This window comes from Sebastes fasciatus, chromosome 20 (genome assembly GCF_043250625.1).
Source record: "Sebastes fasciatus isolate fSebFas1 chromosome 20, fSebFas1.pri, whole genome shotgun sequence".
Taxonomy (NCBI): Eukaryota; Metazoa; Chordata; class Actinopteri; order Perciformes; family Sebastidae; genus Sebastes; species Sebastes fasciatus.
In genome coordinates, this window is record NC_133814.1 from 8,281,146 (window position 1) to 8,300,975 (window position 19,830).

General features: G+C 47.9%; 1 protein-coding gene across 1 annotated transcript; it reads right to left on the reverse strand.

Moving 5' to 3' along the window:
• Positions 1-7,497: 7,497 nt before the first annotated feature.
• LOC141758317 (high-affinity choline transporter 1-like) lies at positions 7,498-13,530 on the reverse strand. The gene is made up of 8 exons (XM_074619570.1): positions 13,316-13,530; positions 12,326-12,439; positions 10,102-10,257; positions 9,837-9,985; positions 9,602-9,745; positions 8,880-9,033; positions 8,522-8,736; positions 7,498-8,269 (listed from the first exon to the last, which is right to left on the reverse strand). Exons 1-8 carry the CDS (start codon positions 13,497-13,499, stop codon positions 7,727-7,729), a joined length of 1,659 nt encoding a protein of 552 aa, XP_074475671.1. The 5' UTR covers positions 13,500-13,530; the 3' UTR covers positions 7,498-7,726.
• Positions 13,531-19,830: the final 6,300 nt, after the last annotated feature.

Genomic DNA, 19,830 nt, shown 5'->3' on the forward strand with positions numbered 1-19,830 from the left:
GTTATCCATCTCGTGCACGCGCAGGCCGAGTATTTAATATCAACAAAGTCACATGTGACCTGGGATGACGTAGCTTATATAAGCCCACGTCATCATCAGAGATGTCCCTTGAATCTTCTCGTGGCAGGTAATCCGCGAATGCAGGTTGATTAAAAAGATAAGCCGTTGACTTTTTTCGCTGGAAGCCCTGCAACCGCATGGTTGGAGCTACGGTTTCGTCCTCCAAGGGCTGCGATTAGTTAATCACGGCTACACTCTAACACTTTAGACGCTGTAACACCGGTGTTTTCGCCGGTTAAATTCAGCGAGGCTAACGACAGGTGAGCTAGGATAGCAAGGTGAGTATATCCTCCCGTCGTTAGAGTTTAAGTTACGTTTGTTGATAGGAGTCTGATTTCGGTCTCCTTTATTGTTTATTGCCGCTGAGCTAAGTGTTTGCGCTACAGTATCGGCGAGCCTCCGTCGGACAACGAGCCCCGTTGGGCTGTTGTCGGCTAATTAATTTCCTTTTACAGTGTGTATTGCTCAGCAGCGAGTGATTTCGCTCGTTAAAGCAGACATCTCCTTTGTTGATAGATAGAGCAACCGCTCCCCAGTAAGTGATTTCGCTTGTGGGTTAACTTATTTTGTGGCTGCTGTTAAAGGGGAAGTTATTATCTTCCCTGTCTTTTGTATAATAACAGTCCTAGTTCAAAGCTAGTGTCTAGTTCCTGAGACAGTTTGCTGTTAAGCAAATTGATGTTTTGTTTTTTTTCTCTCTGTTACTAGAGTGCTTTCACTCCAGTGCAACCAATGATTTGCATAACTAAGTAAACACATTATATAAGTAAGATAAATACATTAATTAATTAATTTAATATAAGAGTATAAAATGAATACTAAGAATTATTATAAATATCAGCAGCACCATGTTAGGAGAGCATGTTTGCCGTGCCTGCATGGCTCCACTGCTAGCTACTGATGGCCATGATGAATGCCCCACATGCCTTGGTGTTGTACACCTGAGGGAGGGGCTGTCCGACAGTCAGTGCATGAATTGTAGTTTTATGCCACGGGAGCTGAAGATAGCTCGATTAGCTGAGCTAGAAGAGCAGCTTGAATGCCAGTTGCCCCTATCGGGTGTACCTTCAAATGCACGGAGTGGGCGGAGACGCGTCCCACCTGAGGGGGCCCCACCTACAAAAAAGGCAAGGAAAGTGGACTGTTTGGCAACTAAGGTCGACACGCTAACATCAGAGTTTGCTGAGATTAAAGCGCTGCTCCTTAACCTTCAGCCAGGCAGGGTGAACGCAACCCAGAATGACAGCCCGCAGGCTATGAAACCTACCCCACCGGGATGGGATGAGGATGCTCTGTCTACGAGGGCTTCCTGTAGCCAGTTCTGTGAGGACCGGCCTGGACAGGGAGAGCTAGTAGCCTCCTCCCACGCTTCTGACACCTGTTCCCAGCAGTCAGGAAGTGGGTCCAGGGCAGGCTCAGAGTCTGCTCCAGCGACAGTTAAGCCAGTGGTCCGTATGGCTCTGGCACGCTTAGGCTTGGATGAGGCCCCAACTGCGGGCACCTCATCCAGTGCATTTTTTAGGTGGGCCTCGCCCCTGGCGGGTTTCTCTATTCCGCCCTCCCAGCCATACATTGAGGAGCTCCACAAATGCTGGCCAGACCCGAAATCGCTTTCCCACCACACCACTGACGGCAGGGCCTTAGCTTCCATGCAGAATGCTGACACTTACGGACTGGGTAAGATGCCAGCAGTGGAGCCATCTATTGCCGCCCTTATTGTGTTTCCCAATGAGGTCTTGAGGCCTGATGCTCGCTGTCCCAGGCCCCAGTGTCGCATCACAGACGACTTTCTAGTCAAGGCTTATCTTGGAAACTCTCTTTCCCACCTGATACTATCCTTGTCCCAGTCCCTGCAAGCTGCTGGCGTGGATGCTTCCGTCCAGAGCCTCAGTGATGCATCCCTGCAGGCGTTCGTTCTTATCACAAGGGAGCTTGGCAGACTAATGTCGACCCTTACGCTGACTCGCCGGCAGGTATGGCTGGCCCAATCTCCGCTTTCTGAGCCGTGCCGGAGAGCCCTCCGCACTCTCCCCGTGGTTCCGGGGGAGCTGTTTGGCCCAGCAGCACAGCAGGCCTTGGAGCGGGGAATCCAGGTGAACCAGACTCGGCAGCAGTTTGCTAGCTTCCGGGAACCTACGCCTTTATGGCGACAGCGGCCCCCACAGGCTGGTGGTACCAGTCTCCCTCGGCTTCCAGCTCGTCCTGATACGTACCCGAGGACCCCGCAGGCTCCAGCACGGCCGGTGCCTCAAGCGAGAAGGGGTCGGGGGTCAGGGTATCGCCCCCCCAGGTACCCAAAGGGCCAGAGGGGAAGATCCTGATGCCCCGGGGCCGGCAGTCGGACGCTTCTCCCAGCAGCAACTGAGCTGCTGGGAAAGCAGCACTGTTGCTACGCTTTCCCAAGGGTACAATCTCCAATTCCGACGCCGGCCCCCAGTTTTCAGTGGGATCAGACTGACCACGGTCAGCGATCCCACAAAGTCTCAGGCACTCGGACAAGAAATATCCACCCTCCTGGGGAAGGGTGCCATCGAAGAGCTGGGGCTGCAGACACAGCAAGGTGGGTTTTACTCAGTTTATTTTCTGATTCCAAAGAGAGAGGGTGGGTTTTGCCCTATACTGGACTTACGAGGGCTGAACACATTTCTGAAGGTGTTGCCCTTCCACATGCTGAGTACAGCAGATGTGCTCCAAAACGTGACACGGCACAGTTGGTTCACATCCATCGATTTGAAGGACGCATACTTTCACGTCCCAATAGCACTACCTCACAGACAGTACCTGCGCTTCGCATTTGAAGGCAAGGCCTTCCAATTCAAGGTGCTCCCATTTGGTCTTTCCCTTGCCCCACGGGTCTTCACAAGGTGCATGAGGGCGGCACTCGCCCCGATGCAAGCCAGGGGTATGCTTATCCTCCCATACCTGGACGATTGGCTAATTTGTGCTCTGACCAGGGAACAGGCAGAGCGGGACACTGCGTCCCTTCTGCATCATGTGACGAGGTTGGGCCTTACCGTCAACCATGCCAAGAGTTGTCTCATACCCAGCCAAAGGGTAGTGTTCATTGGTTTAACTCTGGACTCCCGCCATATGCTGGCCTTCCCAACACCAAGACGAGTAAACGCCATACTCCAGCTCCTCCTCCGGTTCCGGAAGAACAGGAGGTTGAGGTACAGCCTCTTTCTCAGGCTGTTAATATGTTGACGTCAGTAACATCAGTAGTGCCACTGGGCCTCCTGTACTTACGGCCATTCCAAATTTGGATCAATGGTCTCCAATTAGATCCAAAGTCCCACAGATCCAAGAGAGTCAGGGTGTCCAGCCGATGCCTCCTTGCATTGCTCCATGGAGAGACGGGGCATATCTGGCCAGGGGCATCTCATTGGGTTCGATTCCCTCACGTCGCGAGGTGGTGGTGACCGATGCTTCGCCCTCCGGCTGGGGGGCAGTATGGCAGCACAGAGCGATAAGGGGGCTCTGGACAGCACAGGAAGCGGCGGAGCACATAAATGTGCTCGAGCTCCGTGCTATATATTTGGCACTTCGCAAATTCCTACCACATTTGAGAGGCAGGCATGTTGTTGTACGGTCCGACAACAAGTCAGCTGTCTACCATGTAAACCGGCAAGGGGGCACCAGATCAACCCGGTTGCTACAGGTGGCACGGAGACTTCTGGTATGGGCTTTCCATTGTTTTTCAAGCCTCAGGGCCATGTATCTGCCAGGACCACAGAACGTGGTGGCAGACTTTCTCTCCCGCCAGAAACCCCCCGCGGGCGAGTGGAGGCTCCACCCAGAGGTGGTAGAGGAGATATGGCGCAAATATGGCGCAGCAGAGGTGGACCTGTTTGCCTCAGAAGCCTCAACGCACTGCCCTCTTTGGTTCTCCCTGACGGAGACAGCAAGCCCGTTGGGACAGGATGCCCTGGCGCACCCATGGCCAGATTGCCTCCTCTATGCCTTCCCACCATTCCCACTGATAGCAGTAACGCTACACAGAATGCAGCACGGCAAACACAGACTCCTGTTGGTCGCCCCAAACTGGCCGGGGAGACCCTGGTTTCCGGGGATGCACAGGCTTCTGGACGGAGTTCCATGGTGCCTGCCCAAGAGGCAAGACTTGCTCTCACAGCTGGGGGGCCGCATCCGAACCCGGATCGCCTACAGCTTTGGGTATGGCCCCTGAGGAGCCGGACCCACTCCTAAGGGTATGTGACCAGGCGGTAATTCAAACCATTTCTGACTCAAGAGCACCCTCCACCAGGGCACTGTATGCCAACAGGTGGAAAATATTCTCAGAGTGGTGTAAAGTTCATGAGGAGGTACCTCAGAGTGCCTCTGTGCCAATAATACTGAGATTTTTGCAGTCTTTGCTGTAGAAGAAACTATCTCCTTCTACCTTGAAGGTCTATGTAGCTACTATTTCAGCCGGGCATGTCAGAGTGGATAACCAGACCGTGGGGTCTCACACTCTGGTGACCCGATTTCTTAAAGGAGCCCAGCGGCGGAACCCCCCGCAGGCTGTCAAGGTTCCCTCGTGGGAACTGCCTCTGGTGCTAGAAGCTCTTTGTCTCCCCCCCTTCGAGCCTCTGGAGCAGTCGGGGCTGGAGTGGTCTTCAGTAAAGGTTGCTTTCCTTTTGGCGATGGCATCAGCAAAACGTGTGAGTGAACTTCACGCCTTGTCAGTGAGTGAAACGTGTATTCGCTGGAACTCGGATGGCACAGGGGTAGCACTTTGGCCTAACCCATCATTTTTCCCGAAGAGGTTGGCTCCGGCCCACTCTAATCAGGTCATTGAGCTAGCAGCTTATGACCCTTCATGCCTACAGGGTGAAGATGCTAAGTCAGCAGAACTGCTCTGCCCAGTGAGGGCCTTAAGGCATTATATACAGGTGACTGCGAGCTTTCGCCGCTCTGATAGTCTGTTTGTCTGCTATGGGGGCCATAGGAAAGGGCACACCCTGTCCAAGCAGAGGCTTTCCAGGTGGATTGTTCAGGCCATTGAGGAAGCATACAGGTCAAAAGGACTGCCTTTACCTCTTAATATCAGAGGCCACTCCACCAGGAGTGTCTCCACTTCCTGGGCAGCGCTACGGGGGATCCCTCTAAGTGAGATCTGCGCTGCGGCCAGCTGGGCTACTCCATGCACCTTTGCCCGTTTTTACAGGGTCAATGTTGCTGCTCCCCATGCAGTAGCATCGGTGGCCTTTCAGGAATCCACAGGCCGTTCCCGGTGAGGTGGGTTTTCCTCGTGACTACGTTGGTAGTCGTTATCCAGTGTTAAACACTGCCTCTGGCGGTCAGGAAGAACGAAATAGAACGAGAGTTACGTATGTAACTACGGTTCTATGAGCTCTGGATGACCGCCAGAGTTGGCTGTCACTCGGAATCTTGGCGAGAAGATTCTGGAGGGACATCTCTGATGATGACGTGGGTTTATATAAGCTACGTCATCCCAGGTCACATGTGACTTTGTTGATATTAAATACTCGACCTGCGCGTGCGCGAGATGGATAACATGCAGTGTTAAACACTGCCTCTGGCGGTCATCCAGAACTCATAGAACCGTAGTTACATACGTAACTCTCGTTTCATATGTTTAGCCACTAAGCAGGGGGCGGCACTGAGAGGGACGGTCACAGAGGCACTGTACATCATATTTGATTTCTGTAAGCCAACTATGCTGCATTGTTTTATGTATAATTTGATTAGTGATGAGACTTCTAGGTTGGACTGATCAGTAATGATGAGATGCCGTAACCATATATGGTTAACAAGACATACAAAGCTAAAACCTAATCAATAGGAGAATAAATGTGTAAATCAATGAGTCAAAGACACTGAAATTAAGCATTAAGCAAAACAATTATTACATTATAAACTTAGCAAAATAAAAAGATGATTAATTTAATAAATTCAGCGCATAATGTTATATTCTGTATGTAATTCTACTGTACTGTTCCACCGGCTTTTTTAACATGTTATCCGTCACTAACCGGGCAAAACTCACACGCATAACCAACACTGCTGCCAGGATAATTGGTCTCCCCACACCCAACCTCACAGAACTAAACAACAAAGCCATTGTACTCATTGCAATCTCAATACCTATCATACCATAATGCCCCGCTCCTGGCATTGGTACAGAACACTGAGGTGCGATAGGGCTCGCTTTGGGAAAAGCTTGACACCGGCAGTCATAGCCGCCTTAAACAACAGGCGTTGCTGAATAGCCCACAAATGACACAAGAATTAGCGCAGTCAAGGCCTATGGAAGGGAGGCTGGGTCCTGCACGCGTCATGTCCTTAGGGGTATAACACATGCGCAGTAAAACCTGGCCTGCGTTTGCCGAAATTGATAGACATACTATAATATAAATTTTTGTGACATACAATACTATGACTTTTTATGTCATATTATAGTATGACTTTTTTGTGAAATACTATACTGTGACTTTGAATTACTATACTATGACTTAACGGTATATTATACTATGACTTTATGACATATTGTGTTATTCATTTTTATGACATACTATACTATGACTTTTTTATGACATACTATACTGTGACTTATTATGGTATACTATACTTTGACTTTGTGACTTGCAATACTGTGACTTTTATGGCATGTTATAGTATGACTTTTTTATGACCTACTGTACTGGGACTTTATGACTTGCTATACTATGACTTTATATGACATACAATATTATGACTTTTTATGACTTACTGTACTATTGCTTTTTATGGTATACTATACTGACTTTTTTATGACATACTATAATGTGACTTTTCACAGCATACTATACTATGACTTTCATGGCATACTATACAGACTATACTATATAACTAAAGTGAGAGCTGTGTTCGTATACTCAGTACAAAGTCAAACACCTTTCCGGTTGGTGTTGGCCTCCGCATGGGTTGTCCCTTGTCACCGATCCTGTTTGTGATTTTCATGGACAAGATCTCAAGATGCAACCGGAAGGAGGAGAGTGTCCGGTTTGGGGACCTCAGTATTGCATCTCTGCTTTTTGCAGATGATGTGGTTCTGTTGGTTTCAGCACACACTGTGGCGGTTTGCAGCCGAGTGTGAAGCGGTCGGGATGAGAGTCACTTGTGTCATGTAAAACTAGAGGGCTCCTGTGCTGTAAGAGATAAGTAGAGTACTCCTTTTTAAAATTATTACATTATGTGCTGAATTTATTACATATTCAACTTATTATTTTGCCAAGTTTATAATGTGATAATGTTCTCACAATGTAATAAGTTATTACATTATGAACAAAGCTGTTATTTCGTTATGCGCTCAAGGTTTTATTACATTATGTGCTGATTATTACATTATGAGCTTTTATTACATTTAAGTTATTATGTTATGAGTTGCTACAGATAGACCCCCTGCACCCTCCTAGAAAAGAAAAAAATGGGTCTATGAAAAAGAGGGGTGGAGTTGAAAAAAGTTAAGGAAATTCCATTAAAGACACTAACTTCAGATACATAACACCAATTATCATTTGCATACCCAAAATACTGTAATGTTTAATAAGTATTTTATGCAAATCATTTGCTTCTCTAATAATAATGAGCAATAACCAATTACGACAAGCTTGTCACTGTAACCCTACAATTATATCAATGAATATGAATATGAAAAAAATACTTAGCATTTTGTATCCAGCATTGGTTCAGAGGCATATTTATCATTTTCATCAGTTTCATTACTATCACCCTGTCTGGCACCATCTGCTGGTGTTGGTGCTCCCTGTGATTTCACCTTGAACACATCCAACCTCTCAGGAAGGATCCCCTTGTTAAACAGGAGTGAGGCAACATATGAAAACATCAGAATGGAGGCCAGAGCAGACAGCATGCAAATGGTCTTGAAAGGCCAGCGCTGAATATAAACACCATCCTCTAAAATGCAACCTGGGAATTGCAGGATCCCAGGGAGGCCAAACAACGGCTCCCCACACAACAGTCTCATCACCACTGCAACAAGGTAGCCTGTGATCGCCCCGTAACCGTTGGAAACCTCAATGAAGAGGACGCAGATCAGTTGGGGGAATAAAATGGTGTAAGCCAGGTCTGAGCCCAGGATATAAAACACCATAATGCCGCTGTCCAGGTAGGTGAGGGATATTCCCACAAGTCCTGCAACCACTATGGAGAGACGAATCACCCACTGCAGTTCTCTATCTGATGCCTAGAAAGCAGAGAACATAAAACTTGAGTATTTCATCATCAATGAAATATCTGTGGATGATATATACAGAAGAAAATGCAAAGTAGCTGATGTGTTCATCTTATGAAATACTCGAGGAGCAGTCAATACATGCTTACTTTACAAAACGGAGGGGGATTGGTAACAGCAAAGTGAGACCCAGTGAAAAGGTGATGAGAGAAGAGTTAGCAAAAATAGTAAAACACATCAACACTCCTGTTCATTGTACTTCACCTGACTCCTGAGGGTCTGGTAGATATTGGTGGTGAAGATGGTGGTTACAGACAAAAGGACAGAGTCAGCAGATGACATCACTGCAGCAGCAAGAGCTCCGATGCCAAAAGCAGAAATGTAGGTTGGGGTTAAATTCTGAAGGGTGATGGGCAACACCATGGCCACCTCCCCGCGCTCATATGGAGAAGGAGAACCATATGAGGTGGAGTTCCAGTCTGAAATATAGATAACAATAAATGCTGATTTACTAATAATGTTGGAGAGAGGCCCCCTAACAATATCTTTTAACACCGAACAATATGGCCACTACGATTACCCTGACATGATAGATTCCCAACAAGTAAACTGTCAAGATTACCTGTTGATGATGCAACAGCTCCAATCAGTGTAGATGGGATTCCAACAATGATGACGGCTCCTGCTGCTATAAAACACATGATTCTGGCTGTGGACGTGGAGCTGGAGGAGAGTGTCCTTTGATGGAAATCCTGAATGGCCATACTGCCCAAAGTCTAGAAAATGAAAAATTGTGAGACAAATGAAGATAAAAAAAATCAATGCATTGCAAAATTACAATATGCACTTGACTATGGTAAATAGCTATGTTCATCATCATGTTTAGCTCCATGTAAGTGTCTTTGAGATTTGTTTAAAACTTGAGCATCACTAGGGACATTTATAGCTTTTTCATTTAAAATTTTTCAACAATTTTGGCTGTGTTAATGCATGTGACATACATTTTGGCTGGGAGTTTTTTTATTTTGGAAGTTCAACCTCGGCTCCTATAATAAATCTAGTATAAACAGTGTAGCCAAAATACAGACACTCAGACAGTTAAGGACAAAAATGTCCCCACGGAAACTCATTAAAACTACAATTTTTGATCCCACGGCCATTACACCATAAAATCATGCATTCTTTTATATCAGATCGTTCAATCTTGAGCCCTGGCTTCAAAATTGTAGCTTTTACTGTTTTCCACCAGTTTGAGCAATTTGAATCTAAAATGGCTTTATGAAAAAACAATGTGGTCAAAAAGGGACATTTTACACAGATATACTGTAATTGTATTCATCTTACCATCACTAGAAAAGTATCAATCCATCTCCCGACTTTATCAGACTCAAGCTGGCCAAGCCAGGAGGCCTGATAGGTGTGGTTAAATGCTGTTTTAGTGATGTCAGTATCAACGTCACTTGTCAGAACAAAAGGGACACACAGCCACTGTGAAAAGAGCAAATCAATCAGGAAAATCTAAATATAGAAGAATACTTCTGAAACACATCATCTTTAAGTTTCATTGTGTAAAACTCACCAAGCCAAGAAACACCAGTGAAATCTGGATGACATCAGTGTAAGCAACTGAATAGAGACCTCCAAGAACAGTGTAGATGATTGCCACCACAGCAGAGATCCAGACACAAACACTAAAGGGCAGATCCAAAACCACACTCATGGTTGCTCCTGTAGCATACATGTAGTATACAGGTACAAAGAATATAGAAAAAGTATGAATGAGAAAATGGATGAGGGAGTCAGAAAGGGAATGTGTTAATATGAGTGTACTTGTACGTATGTACCCAAGGAAGTCAGCGATGTAGGAATCCAGACAAGTTCAGTTACGACTGGAACAATGGCAAGAAACGCAGTCAGTGCTTTTCCATACTTCCTCTGAAATGGATCCATCATACTGACGTAATTGTTCTCCCTCATTGGCTTCGCAAAGAACAGTCCACCTTTTAAACGGATGAAAATGTAAGAAAGGTACGGTAGCTGAGAACGGTCAAACGAATGCAAAAGCCACAACACAAATTGTGAAACATGCATTCATTCTACCCTTCTCAGCCACCGTACAAACTACACCTGCTACGTTGTAAAAGTGAAAGCAAAACTTAAAACAACACGTTGTGAAAACTGAATGAAACGTTGCGTTTTGAACACAAACAAAACAGCTTCTCTATGCTTGAGCAAGGGCTTGAGCAACACAACTTATTAGTTAAGTTTAGGGAAAAGGTTGTGTTTTGGCTTAAAATAACTATGTTTCTAAAGTGAAAGTGAAACTTAATGTTGTGAACAAAAAGACAACAACATGTGAACACAAAGAAAACAATACGTTGTTAGTTTTACACAGGTGGCAGTTCTGAAAAGTGAAGCCAATGATGCTGAGTCCAGCCACCCTACGAAGGAAACTCATTTCGCCGCTTGTATCCGTTATCTCATTATTTTGGTCACTACCCAAAGCTCATGACCATAGGTGAGGGTTGGAACGTAGAATCAGGGCTTCCAGCTCAGCTCCCTCTTCACCACAATGGTACGGTACAGCACCCGCATAACTGCATACGCCGAACCGCCTGTCCATCTCCCGCTCCATTTTACCCTCACTCGTGAAAAAGACCCTGATGTACTTAAACTCCCTCGCTTGGGGCAGTGACTCACTCCCAACCCAGAGGGAGCAATCCACCATTTTCCGGCAGAGAACCATGGCCTCAGACTTGGAGGTACTGACTCTCATTTCGACCGCTTCACACTCATCTGCAAACCACCCCAGTGCGTGGTGAAGGTCATGGTCTGATGAAGCCAACAGAACCACAATATCTGCAAAGAGCAGAGATGCAATTCTGAGTTCACAAACTGGACACTCTCCTACCCCCGGTTGCGCCTTGAGATCCTGTCTTTGAAAATCACAAACAGGATTGGTGACAAGGGACAACCCTGGCGGAGGCCAACACCCACAGGAAACGTGTTTGACTTTGTGCCGAGTATACAGATGCAGCTCTCACTTTAGTTATATAAGGACCGAATGGTTCATAATAACAACCCTGGTAACCTGTATTCCCGCAGTACCCCCCACAAAACTCCCCTGGGGACACGGTCGTAAGCTTTTTCCAAGTCCACAAAACACATGTAGACTGGATGGGCAAACTCCCATGACCCACCAACAGCTCTGCAAGGGTAAAGAGCTGGTCCACTGTTGCACGGCCAGGACAAAATCTGCATTGTTACTCCTGGAGTTGTTACTCATGTTCGACAATCGGTTGGAGCCTCCTTTCCAGCACCCTAGAATAAACTTTCCACACACCCTCCGGTAATAAGCACACCCTCCGGTCCCCCTTTATAAAAATGGGAGCCACCACCCTGGTCTGCCATTCCACAGGCACTGTCCCCGAGCTCCATGCGACACTGAAGAGACTTGTCAGCCAAGACAGTCCAACAATGTCCAGAGCCTTCAGCATCTCAGGGCGAATCTCATCTACTCTCAGCGCCTTGCTGCTGAGGTGCTTTTTGACTACCTCAGCGACCTCTGCCAAGGATATGGACAAGCCTTCCCCCAAGTCTTCAAACTCTGCCTCCTCTACAGAGGACGTGTTGGTCGGGTTCAGGAGTTCCTCAAAGTGCTATTTCTTTCTTTATTTTATTTACTTAAAGGTGCTAAATGCAAGATTGGGAGCATTTCTATTGCCTCTGCATGGCTCTCAATATGGCAACAGCGAGCTAATAGTGTAAACAATGGTAAAAGTGCTGACAGAGCTAACAATGTTAACCTAAGGGTGGGCGCTACGCTTCCGTGACAGCATTAACCTCTGCTATGAGAGCAATGCAGAGCGGCCGCTGTGAGATAGCCAGTCGGGCACGCTCAAATGCACAAACATGCACTAAAAACACTCTCTGCTGGCCCAGCTATGTCAACAAAGCACAGAGAAGCTCAGATTACAACACACACAGAGGTAGAGAGACTTCATTCTCTGTTCAGGTAGACATTAATCCACTATATCTTAAATAGTTTTATATTGAAGAGAGACTTACCGATGATAAAGGAAATTGACGATTGCAGAGGCGTAAGAGCCCAGATTAGACCCCTGGTGGGATCATAAACCGACTCTGCAGTTCCAAGGATAAAGCCACCTCCAACCCAAGTAGCTGCAGTAGAAAAATACATACACATAGATGCATAATTGGGGTTGTATCATTAATATGGGGTGTGGTGAATGTTACGGCCTCTCAAAAAAACAAAAGAGAGTCTCTGGAGAGACCGAAGCATATGAAAGGACGCCAATAGACAGTTATGTGAAAATAATACCATCAATTTATTTTAAATCAGGACAAAAATAACTATCAAAAATGCAAATGAGCAAACAAAGGGTTGGAGATCCTGGTTAAATGAACAAAAGAAGGGGAAGTCGCCTGGCCAGCCACGCCGTGAGCCGTCGCACCCAGCTTATCCCTCTAAACTCAAAAAGTGACTAACTTAAACTTATATCATGAAAACTTAACTACCAGGGATCTCCAGCCCAAAATCAAAGTCACAAACTAAATGCTGGGAAAAAAAGTCATCTGAGATCAAAAACAACGAAACAATGGAGACGGAAGTCTCCCCAGCAGTGCTGCCAGCTGGTAGCCTGAGTGCCAGTGAGTGTGCGCCATTACGCACTGTACCTCCGCCTTTTTCTTCCCTCCCTTAATTAGTGCACCGTCTCAGGTGATCCTCCTGAAAAATAATTACGTCAGAAGGGAGAGGAGAGCGCTAAACAAAAACACGCCCACAACAGTGTGCCCTGTGGCACATTAAGGCCCACACATAACACTGAAAAAAAAATGCACTGTAATTATTGAAAGGGCATCTGACCTATTTACTCTAACGTCTTTACCATAATATCACAAATGTTTCCATCAACCTTATGGCATAGGACAATAGAAAAGACTAGAGATTATACAGGCACATTAGAATAATAATGAATAAAAAACACTCAATGAGGACACTTATTGTCTATTTGAAATAATCAAGCTAAAACTCACCCGTCATTGTGAAGACTCCCACTATCAAGCTGACACTTCGGTTAGCCAGAAAAGAAAACTCTAACCTTCCACCTTGTGTGTTTTTCTCCATCTTCTTAGATTTTACAGATGCCCAGATGCCGATTCCCAACACAAGCAAGTAGAATGCTACCATCATTATCACACCTGGTATATGGAGAGCCATTGTTGACTAAAACTATGAAAGTGACTGTCAGTTTACTTCTCCAGCTGGTTGTTTAAATTACACGTCCTCTGTGCAGTTTTTATGAGTTTAATATAAACTAGATGAACTGGTTCTATTTCCTTCTTCCTGACTGCCAGAGGCTTTTTTAACACTGGATGTTATCCATCTCGTGCACGCGCAGGCCGAGTATTTAATATCAACAAAGTCACATGTGACCTGGGATGACGTAGCTTATATAAGCCCACGTCATCATCAGAGATGTCCCTTGAATCTTCTCGTGGCAGGTAATCCGCGAATGCAGGTTGATTAAAAAGATAAGCCGTTGACTTTTTTCGCTGGAAGCCCTGCAACCGCATGGTTGGAGCTACGGTTTCGTCCTCCAAGGGCTGCGATTAGTTAATCACGGCTACACTCTAACACTTTAGACGCTGTAACACCGGTGTTTTCGCCGGTTAAATTCAGCGAGGCTAACGACAGGTGAGCTAGGATAGCAAGGTGAGTATATCCTCCCGTCGTTAGAGTTTAAGTTACGTTTGTTGATAGGAGTCTGATTTCGGTCTCCTTTATTGTTTATTGCCGCTGAGCTAAGTGTTTGCGCTACAGTATCGGCGAGCCTCCGTCGGACAACGAGCCCCGTTGGGCTGTTGTCGGCTAATTAATTTCCTTTTACAGTGTGTATTGCTCAGCAGCGAGTGATTTCGCTCGTTAAAGCAGACATCTCCTTTGTTGATAGATAGAGCAACCGCTCCCCAGTAAGTGATTTCGCTTGTGGGTTAACTTATTTTGTGGCTGCTGTTAAAGGGGAAGTTATTATCTTCCCTGTCTTTTGTATAATAACAGTCCTAGTTCAAAGCTAGTGTCTAGTTCCTGAGACAGTTTGCTGTTAAGCAAATTGATGTTTTGTTTTTTTTCTCTCTGTTACTAGAGTGCTTTCACTCCAGTGCAACCAATGATTTGCATAACTAAGTAAACACATTATATAAGTAAGATAAATACATTAATTAATTAATTTAATATAAGAGTATAAAATGAATACTAAGAATTATTATAAATATCAGCAGCACCATGTTAGGAGAGCATGTTTGCCGTGCCTGCATGGCTCCACTGCTAGCTACTGATGGCCATGATGAATGCCCCACATGCCTTGGTGTTGTACACCTGAGGGAGGGGCTGTCCGACAGTCAGTGCATGAATTGTAGTTTTATGCCACGGGAGCTGAAGATAGCTCGATTAGCTGAGCTAGAAGAGCAGCTTGAATGCCAGTTGCCCCTATCGGGTGTACCTTCAAATGCACGGAGTGGGCGGAGACGCGTCCCACCTGAGGGGGCCCCACCTACAAAAAAGGCAAGGAAAGTGGACTGTTTGGCAACTAAGGTCGACACGCTAACATCAGAGTTTGCTGAGATTAAAGCGCTGCTCCTTAACCTTCAGCCAGGCAGGGTGAACGCAACCCAGAATGACAGCCCGCAGGCTATGAAACCTACCCCACCGGGATGGGATGAGGATGCTCTGTCTACGAGGGCTTCCTGTAGCCAGTTCTGTGAGGACCGGCCTGGACAGGGAGAGCTAGTAGCCTCCTCCCACGCTTCTGACACCTGTTCCCAGCAGTCAGGAAGTGGGTCCAGGGCAGGCTCAGAGTCTGCTCCAGCGACAGTTAAGCCAGTGGTCCGTATGGCTCTGGCACGCTTAGGCTTGGATGAGGCCCCAACTGCGGGCACCTCATCCAGTGCATTTTTTAGGTGGGCCTCGCCCCTGGCGGGTTTCTCTATTCCGCCCTCCCAGCCATACATTGAGGAGCTCCACAAATGCTGGCCAGACCCGAAATCGCTTTCCCACCACACCACTGACGGCAGGGCCTTAGCTTCCATGCAGAATGCTGACACTTACGGACTGGGTAAGATGCCAGCAGTGGAGCCATCTATTGCCGCCCTTATTGTGTTTCCCAATGAGGTCTTGAGGCCTGATGCTCGCTGTCCCAGGCCCCAGTGTCGCATCACAGACGACTTTCTAGTCAAGGCTTATCTTGGAAACTCTCTTTCCCACCTGATACTATCCTTGTCCCAGTCCCTGCAAGCTGCTGGCGTGGATGCTTCCGTCCAGAGCCTCAGTGATGCATCCCTGCAGGCGTTCGTTCTTATCACAAGGGAGCTTGGCAGACTAATGTCGACCCTTACGCTGACTCGCCGGCAGGTATGGCTGGCCCAATCTCCGCTTTCTGAGCCGTGCCGGAGAGCCCTCCGCACTCTCCCCGTGGTTCCGGGGGAGCTGTTTGGCCCAGCAGCACAGCAGGCCTTGGAGCGGGGAATCCAGGTGAACCAGACTCGGCAGCAGTTTGCTAGCTTCCGGGAACCTACGCCTTTATGGCGACAGCGGCCCCCACAGGCTGGTGGTACCAGTCTCCCTCGGCTTCCAGCTCGTCCTGATACGTACCCGAGGACCCCGCAGGCTCCAGCACGGCCGGTGCCTCAAGCGAGAAGGGGTCGGGGGTCAGGGTATCGCCCCCCCAGGTACCCAAAGGGCCAGAGGGGAAGATCCTGATGCCCCGGGGCCGGCAGTCGGACGCTTCTCCCAGCAGCAACTGAGCTGCTGGGAAAGCAGCACTGTTGCTACGCTTTCCCAAGGGTACAATCTCCAATTCCGACGCCGGCCCCCAGTTTTCAGTGGGATCAGACTGACCACGGTCAGCGATCCCACAAAGTCTCAGGCACTCGGACAAGAAATATCCACCCTCCTGGGGAAGGGTGCCATCGAAGAGCTGGGGCTGCAGACACAGCAAGGTGGGTTTTACTCAGTTTATTTTCTGATTCCAAAGAGAGAGGGTGGGTTTTGCCCTATACTGGACTTACGAGGGCTGAACACATTTCTGAAGGTGTTGCCCTTCCACATGCTGAGTACAGCAGATGTGCTCCAAAACGTGACACGGCACAGTTGGTTCACATCCATCGATTTGAAGGACGCATACTTTCACGTCCCAATAGCACTACCTCACAGACAGTACCTGCGCTTCGCATTTGAAGGCAAGGCCTTCCAATTCAAGGTGCTCCCATTTGGTCTTTCCCTTGCCCCACGGGTCTTCACAAGGTGCATGAGGGCGGCACTCGCCCCGATGCAAGCCAGGGGTATGCTTATCCTCCCATACCTGGACGATTGGCTAATTTGTGCTCTGACCAGGGAACAGGCAGAGCGGGACACTGCGTCCCTTCTGCATCATGTGACGAGGTTGGGCCTTACCGTCAACCATGCCAAGAGTTGTCTCATACCCAGCCAAAGGGTAGTGTTCATTGGTTTAACTCTGGACTCCCGCCATATGCTGGCCTTCCCAACACCAAGACGAGTAAACGCCATACTCCAGCTCCTCCTCCGGTTCCGGAAGAACAGGAGGTTGAGGTACAGCCTCTTTCTCAGGCTGTTAATATGTTGACGTCAGTAACATCAGTAGTGCCACTGGGCCTCCTGTACTTACGGCCATTCCAAATTTGGATCAATGGTCTCCAATTAGATCCAAAGTCCCACAGATCCAAGAGAGTCAGGGTGTCCAGCCGATGCCTCCTTGCATTGCTCCATGGAGAGACGGGGCATATCTGGCCAGGGGCATCTCATTGGGTTCGATTCCCTCACGTCGCGAGGTGGTGGTGACCGATGCTTCGCCCTCCGGCTGGGGGGCAGTATGGCAGCACAGAGCGATAAGGGGGCTCTGGACAGCACAGGAAGCGGCGGAGCACATAAATGTGCTCGAGCTCCGTGCTATATATTTGGCACTTCGCAAATTCCTACCACATTTGAGAGGCAGGCATGTTGTTGTACGGTCCGACAACAAGTCAGCTGTCTACCATGTAAACCGGCAAGGGGGCACCAGATCAACCCGGTTGCTACAGGTGGCACGGAGACTTCTGGTATGGGCTTTCCATTGTTTTTCAAGCCTCAGGGCCATGTATCTGCCAGGACCACAGAACGTGGTGGCAGACTTTCTCTCCCGCCAGAAACCCCCCGCGGGCGAGTGGAGGCTCCACCCAGAGGTGGTAGAGGAGATATGGCGCAAATATGGCGCAGCAGAGGTGGACCTGTTTGCCTCAGAAGCCTCAACGCACTGCCCTCTTTGGTTCTCCCTGACGGAGACAGCAAGCCCGTTGGGACAGGATGCCCTGGCGCACCCATGGCCAGATTGCCTCCTCTATGCCTTCCCACCATTCCCACTGATAGCAGTAACGCTACACAGAATGCAGCACGGCAAACACAGACTCCTGTTGGTCGCCCCAAACTGGCCGGGGAGACCCTGGTTTCCGGGGATGCACAGGCTTCTGGACGGAGTTCCATGGTGCCTGCCCAAGAGGCAAGACTTGCTCTCACAGCTGGGGGGCCGCATCCGAACCCGGATCGCCTACAGCTTTGGGTATGGCCCCTGAGGAGCCGGACCCACTCCTAAGGGTATGTGACCAGGCGGTAATTCAAACCATTTCTGACTCAAGAGCACCCTCCACCAGGGCACTGTATGCCAACAGGTGGAAAATATTCTCAGAGTGGTGTAAAGTTCATGAGGAGGTACCTCAGAGTGCCTCTGTGCCAATAATACTGAGATTTTTGCAGTCTTTGCTGTAGAAGAAACTATCTCCTTCTACCTTGAAGGTCTATGTAGCTACTATTTCAGCCGGGCATGTCAGAGTGGATAACCAGACCGTGGGGTCTCACACTCTGGTGACCCGATTTCTTAAAGGAGCCCAGCGGCGGAACCCCCCGCAGGCTGTCAAGGTTCCCTCGTGGGAACTGCCTCTGGTGCTAGAAGCCCTTTGTCTCCCCCCCTTCGAGCCTCTGGAGCAGTCGGGGCTGGAGTGGTCTTCAGTAAAGGTTGCTTTCCTTTTGGCGATGGCATCAGCAAAACGTGTGAGTGAACTTCACGCCTTGTCAGTGAGTGAAACGTGTATTCGCTGGAACTCGGATGGCACAGGGGTAGCACTTTGGCCTAACCCATCATTTTTCCCGAAGAGGTTGGCTCCGGCCCACTCTAATCAGGTCATTGAGCTAGCAGCTTATGACCCTTCATGCCTACAGGGTGAAGATGCTAAGTCAGCAGAACTGCTCTGCCCAGTGAGGGCCTTAAGGCATTATATACAGGTGACTGCGAGCTTTCGCCGCTCTGATAGTCTGTTTGTCTGCTATGGGGGCCATAGGAAAGGGCACACCCTGTCCAAGCAGAGGCTTTCCAGGTGGATTGTTCAGGCCATTGAGGAAGCATACAGGTCAAAAGGACTGCCTTTACCTCTTAATATCAGAGGCCACTCTACCAGGAGTGTCTCCACTTCCTGGGCAGCGCTACGGGGGATCCCTCTAAGTGAGATCTGCGCTGCGGCCAGCTGGGCTACTCCATGCACCTTTGCCCATTTTTACAGGGTCAATGTTGCTGCTCCCCATGCAGTAGCATCGGTGGCCTTTCAGGAATCCACAGGCCGTTCCCGGTGAGGTGGGTTTTCCTCGTGACTACGTTGGTAGTCGTTATCCAGTGTTAAACACTGCCTCTGGCGGTCAGGAAGAACGAAATAGAACGAGAGTTACGTATGTAACTACGGTTCTATGAGCTCTGGATGACCGCCAGAGTTGGCTGTCACTCGGAATCTTGGCGAGAAGATTCTGGAGGGACATCTCTGATGATGACGTGGGTTTATATAAGCTACGTCATCCCAGGTCACATGTGACTTTGTTGATATTAAATACTCGACCTGCGCGTGCGCGAGATGGATAACATCCAGTGTTAAACACTGCCTCTGGCGGTCATCCAGAACTCATAGAACCGTAGTTACATACGTAACTCTCGTTTCATATGTTTAGCCACTAAGCAGGGGGCGGCACTGAGAGGGACGGTCACAGAGGCACTGTACATCATATTTGATTTCTGTAAGCCAACTATGCTGCATTGTTTTATGTATAATTTGATTAGTGATGAGACTTCTAGGTTGGACTGATCAGTAATGATGAGATGCCGTAACCATATATGGTTAACAAGACATACAAAGCTAAAACCTAATCAATAGGAGAATAAATGTGTAAATCAATGAGTCAAAGACACTGAAATTAAGCATTAAGCAAAACAATTATTACATTATAAACTTAGCAAAATAAAAAGATGATTAATTTAATAAATTCAGCGCATAATGTTATATTCTGTATGTAATTCTACTGTACTGTTCCACCGGCTTTTTTAACATGTTATCCGTCACTAACCGGGCAAAACTCACACGCATAACCAACACTGCTGCCAGGATAATTGGTCTCCCCACACCCAACCTCACAGAACTAAACAACAAAGCCATTGTACTCATTGCAATCTCAATACCTATCA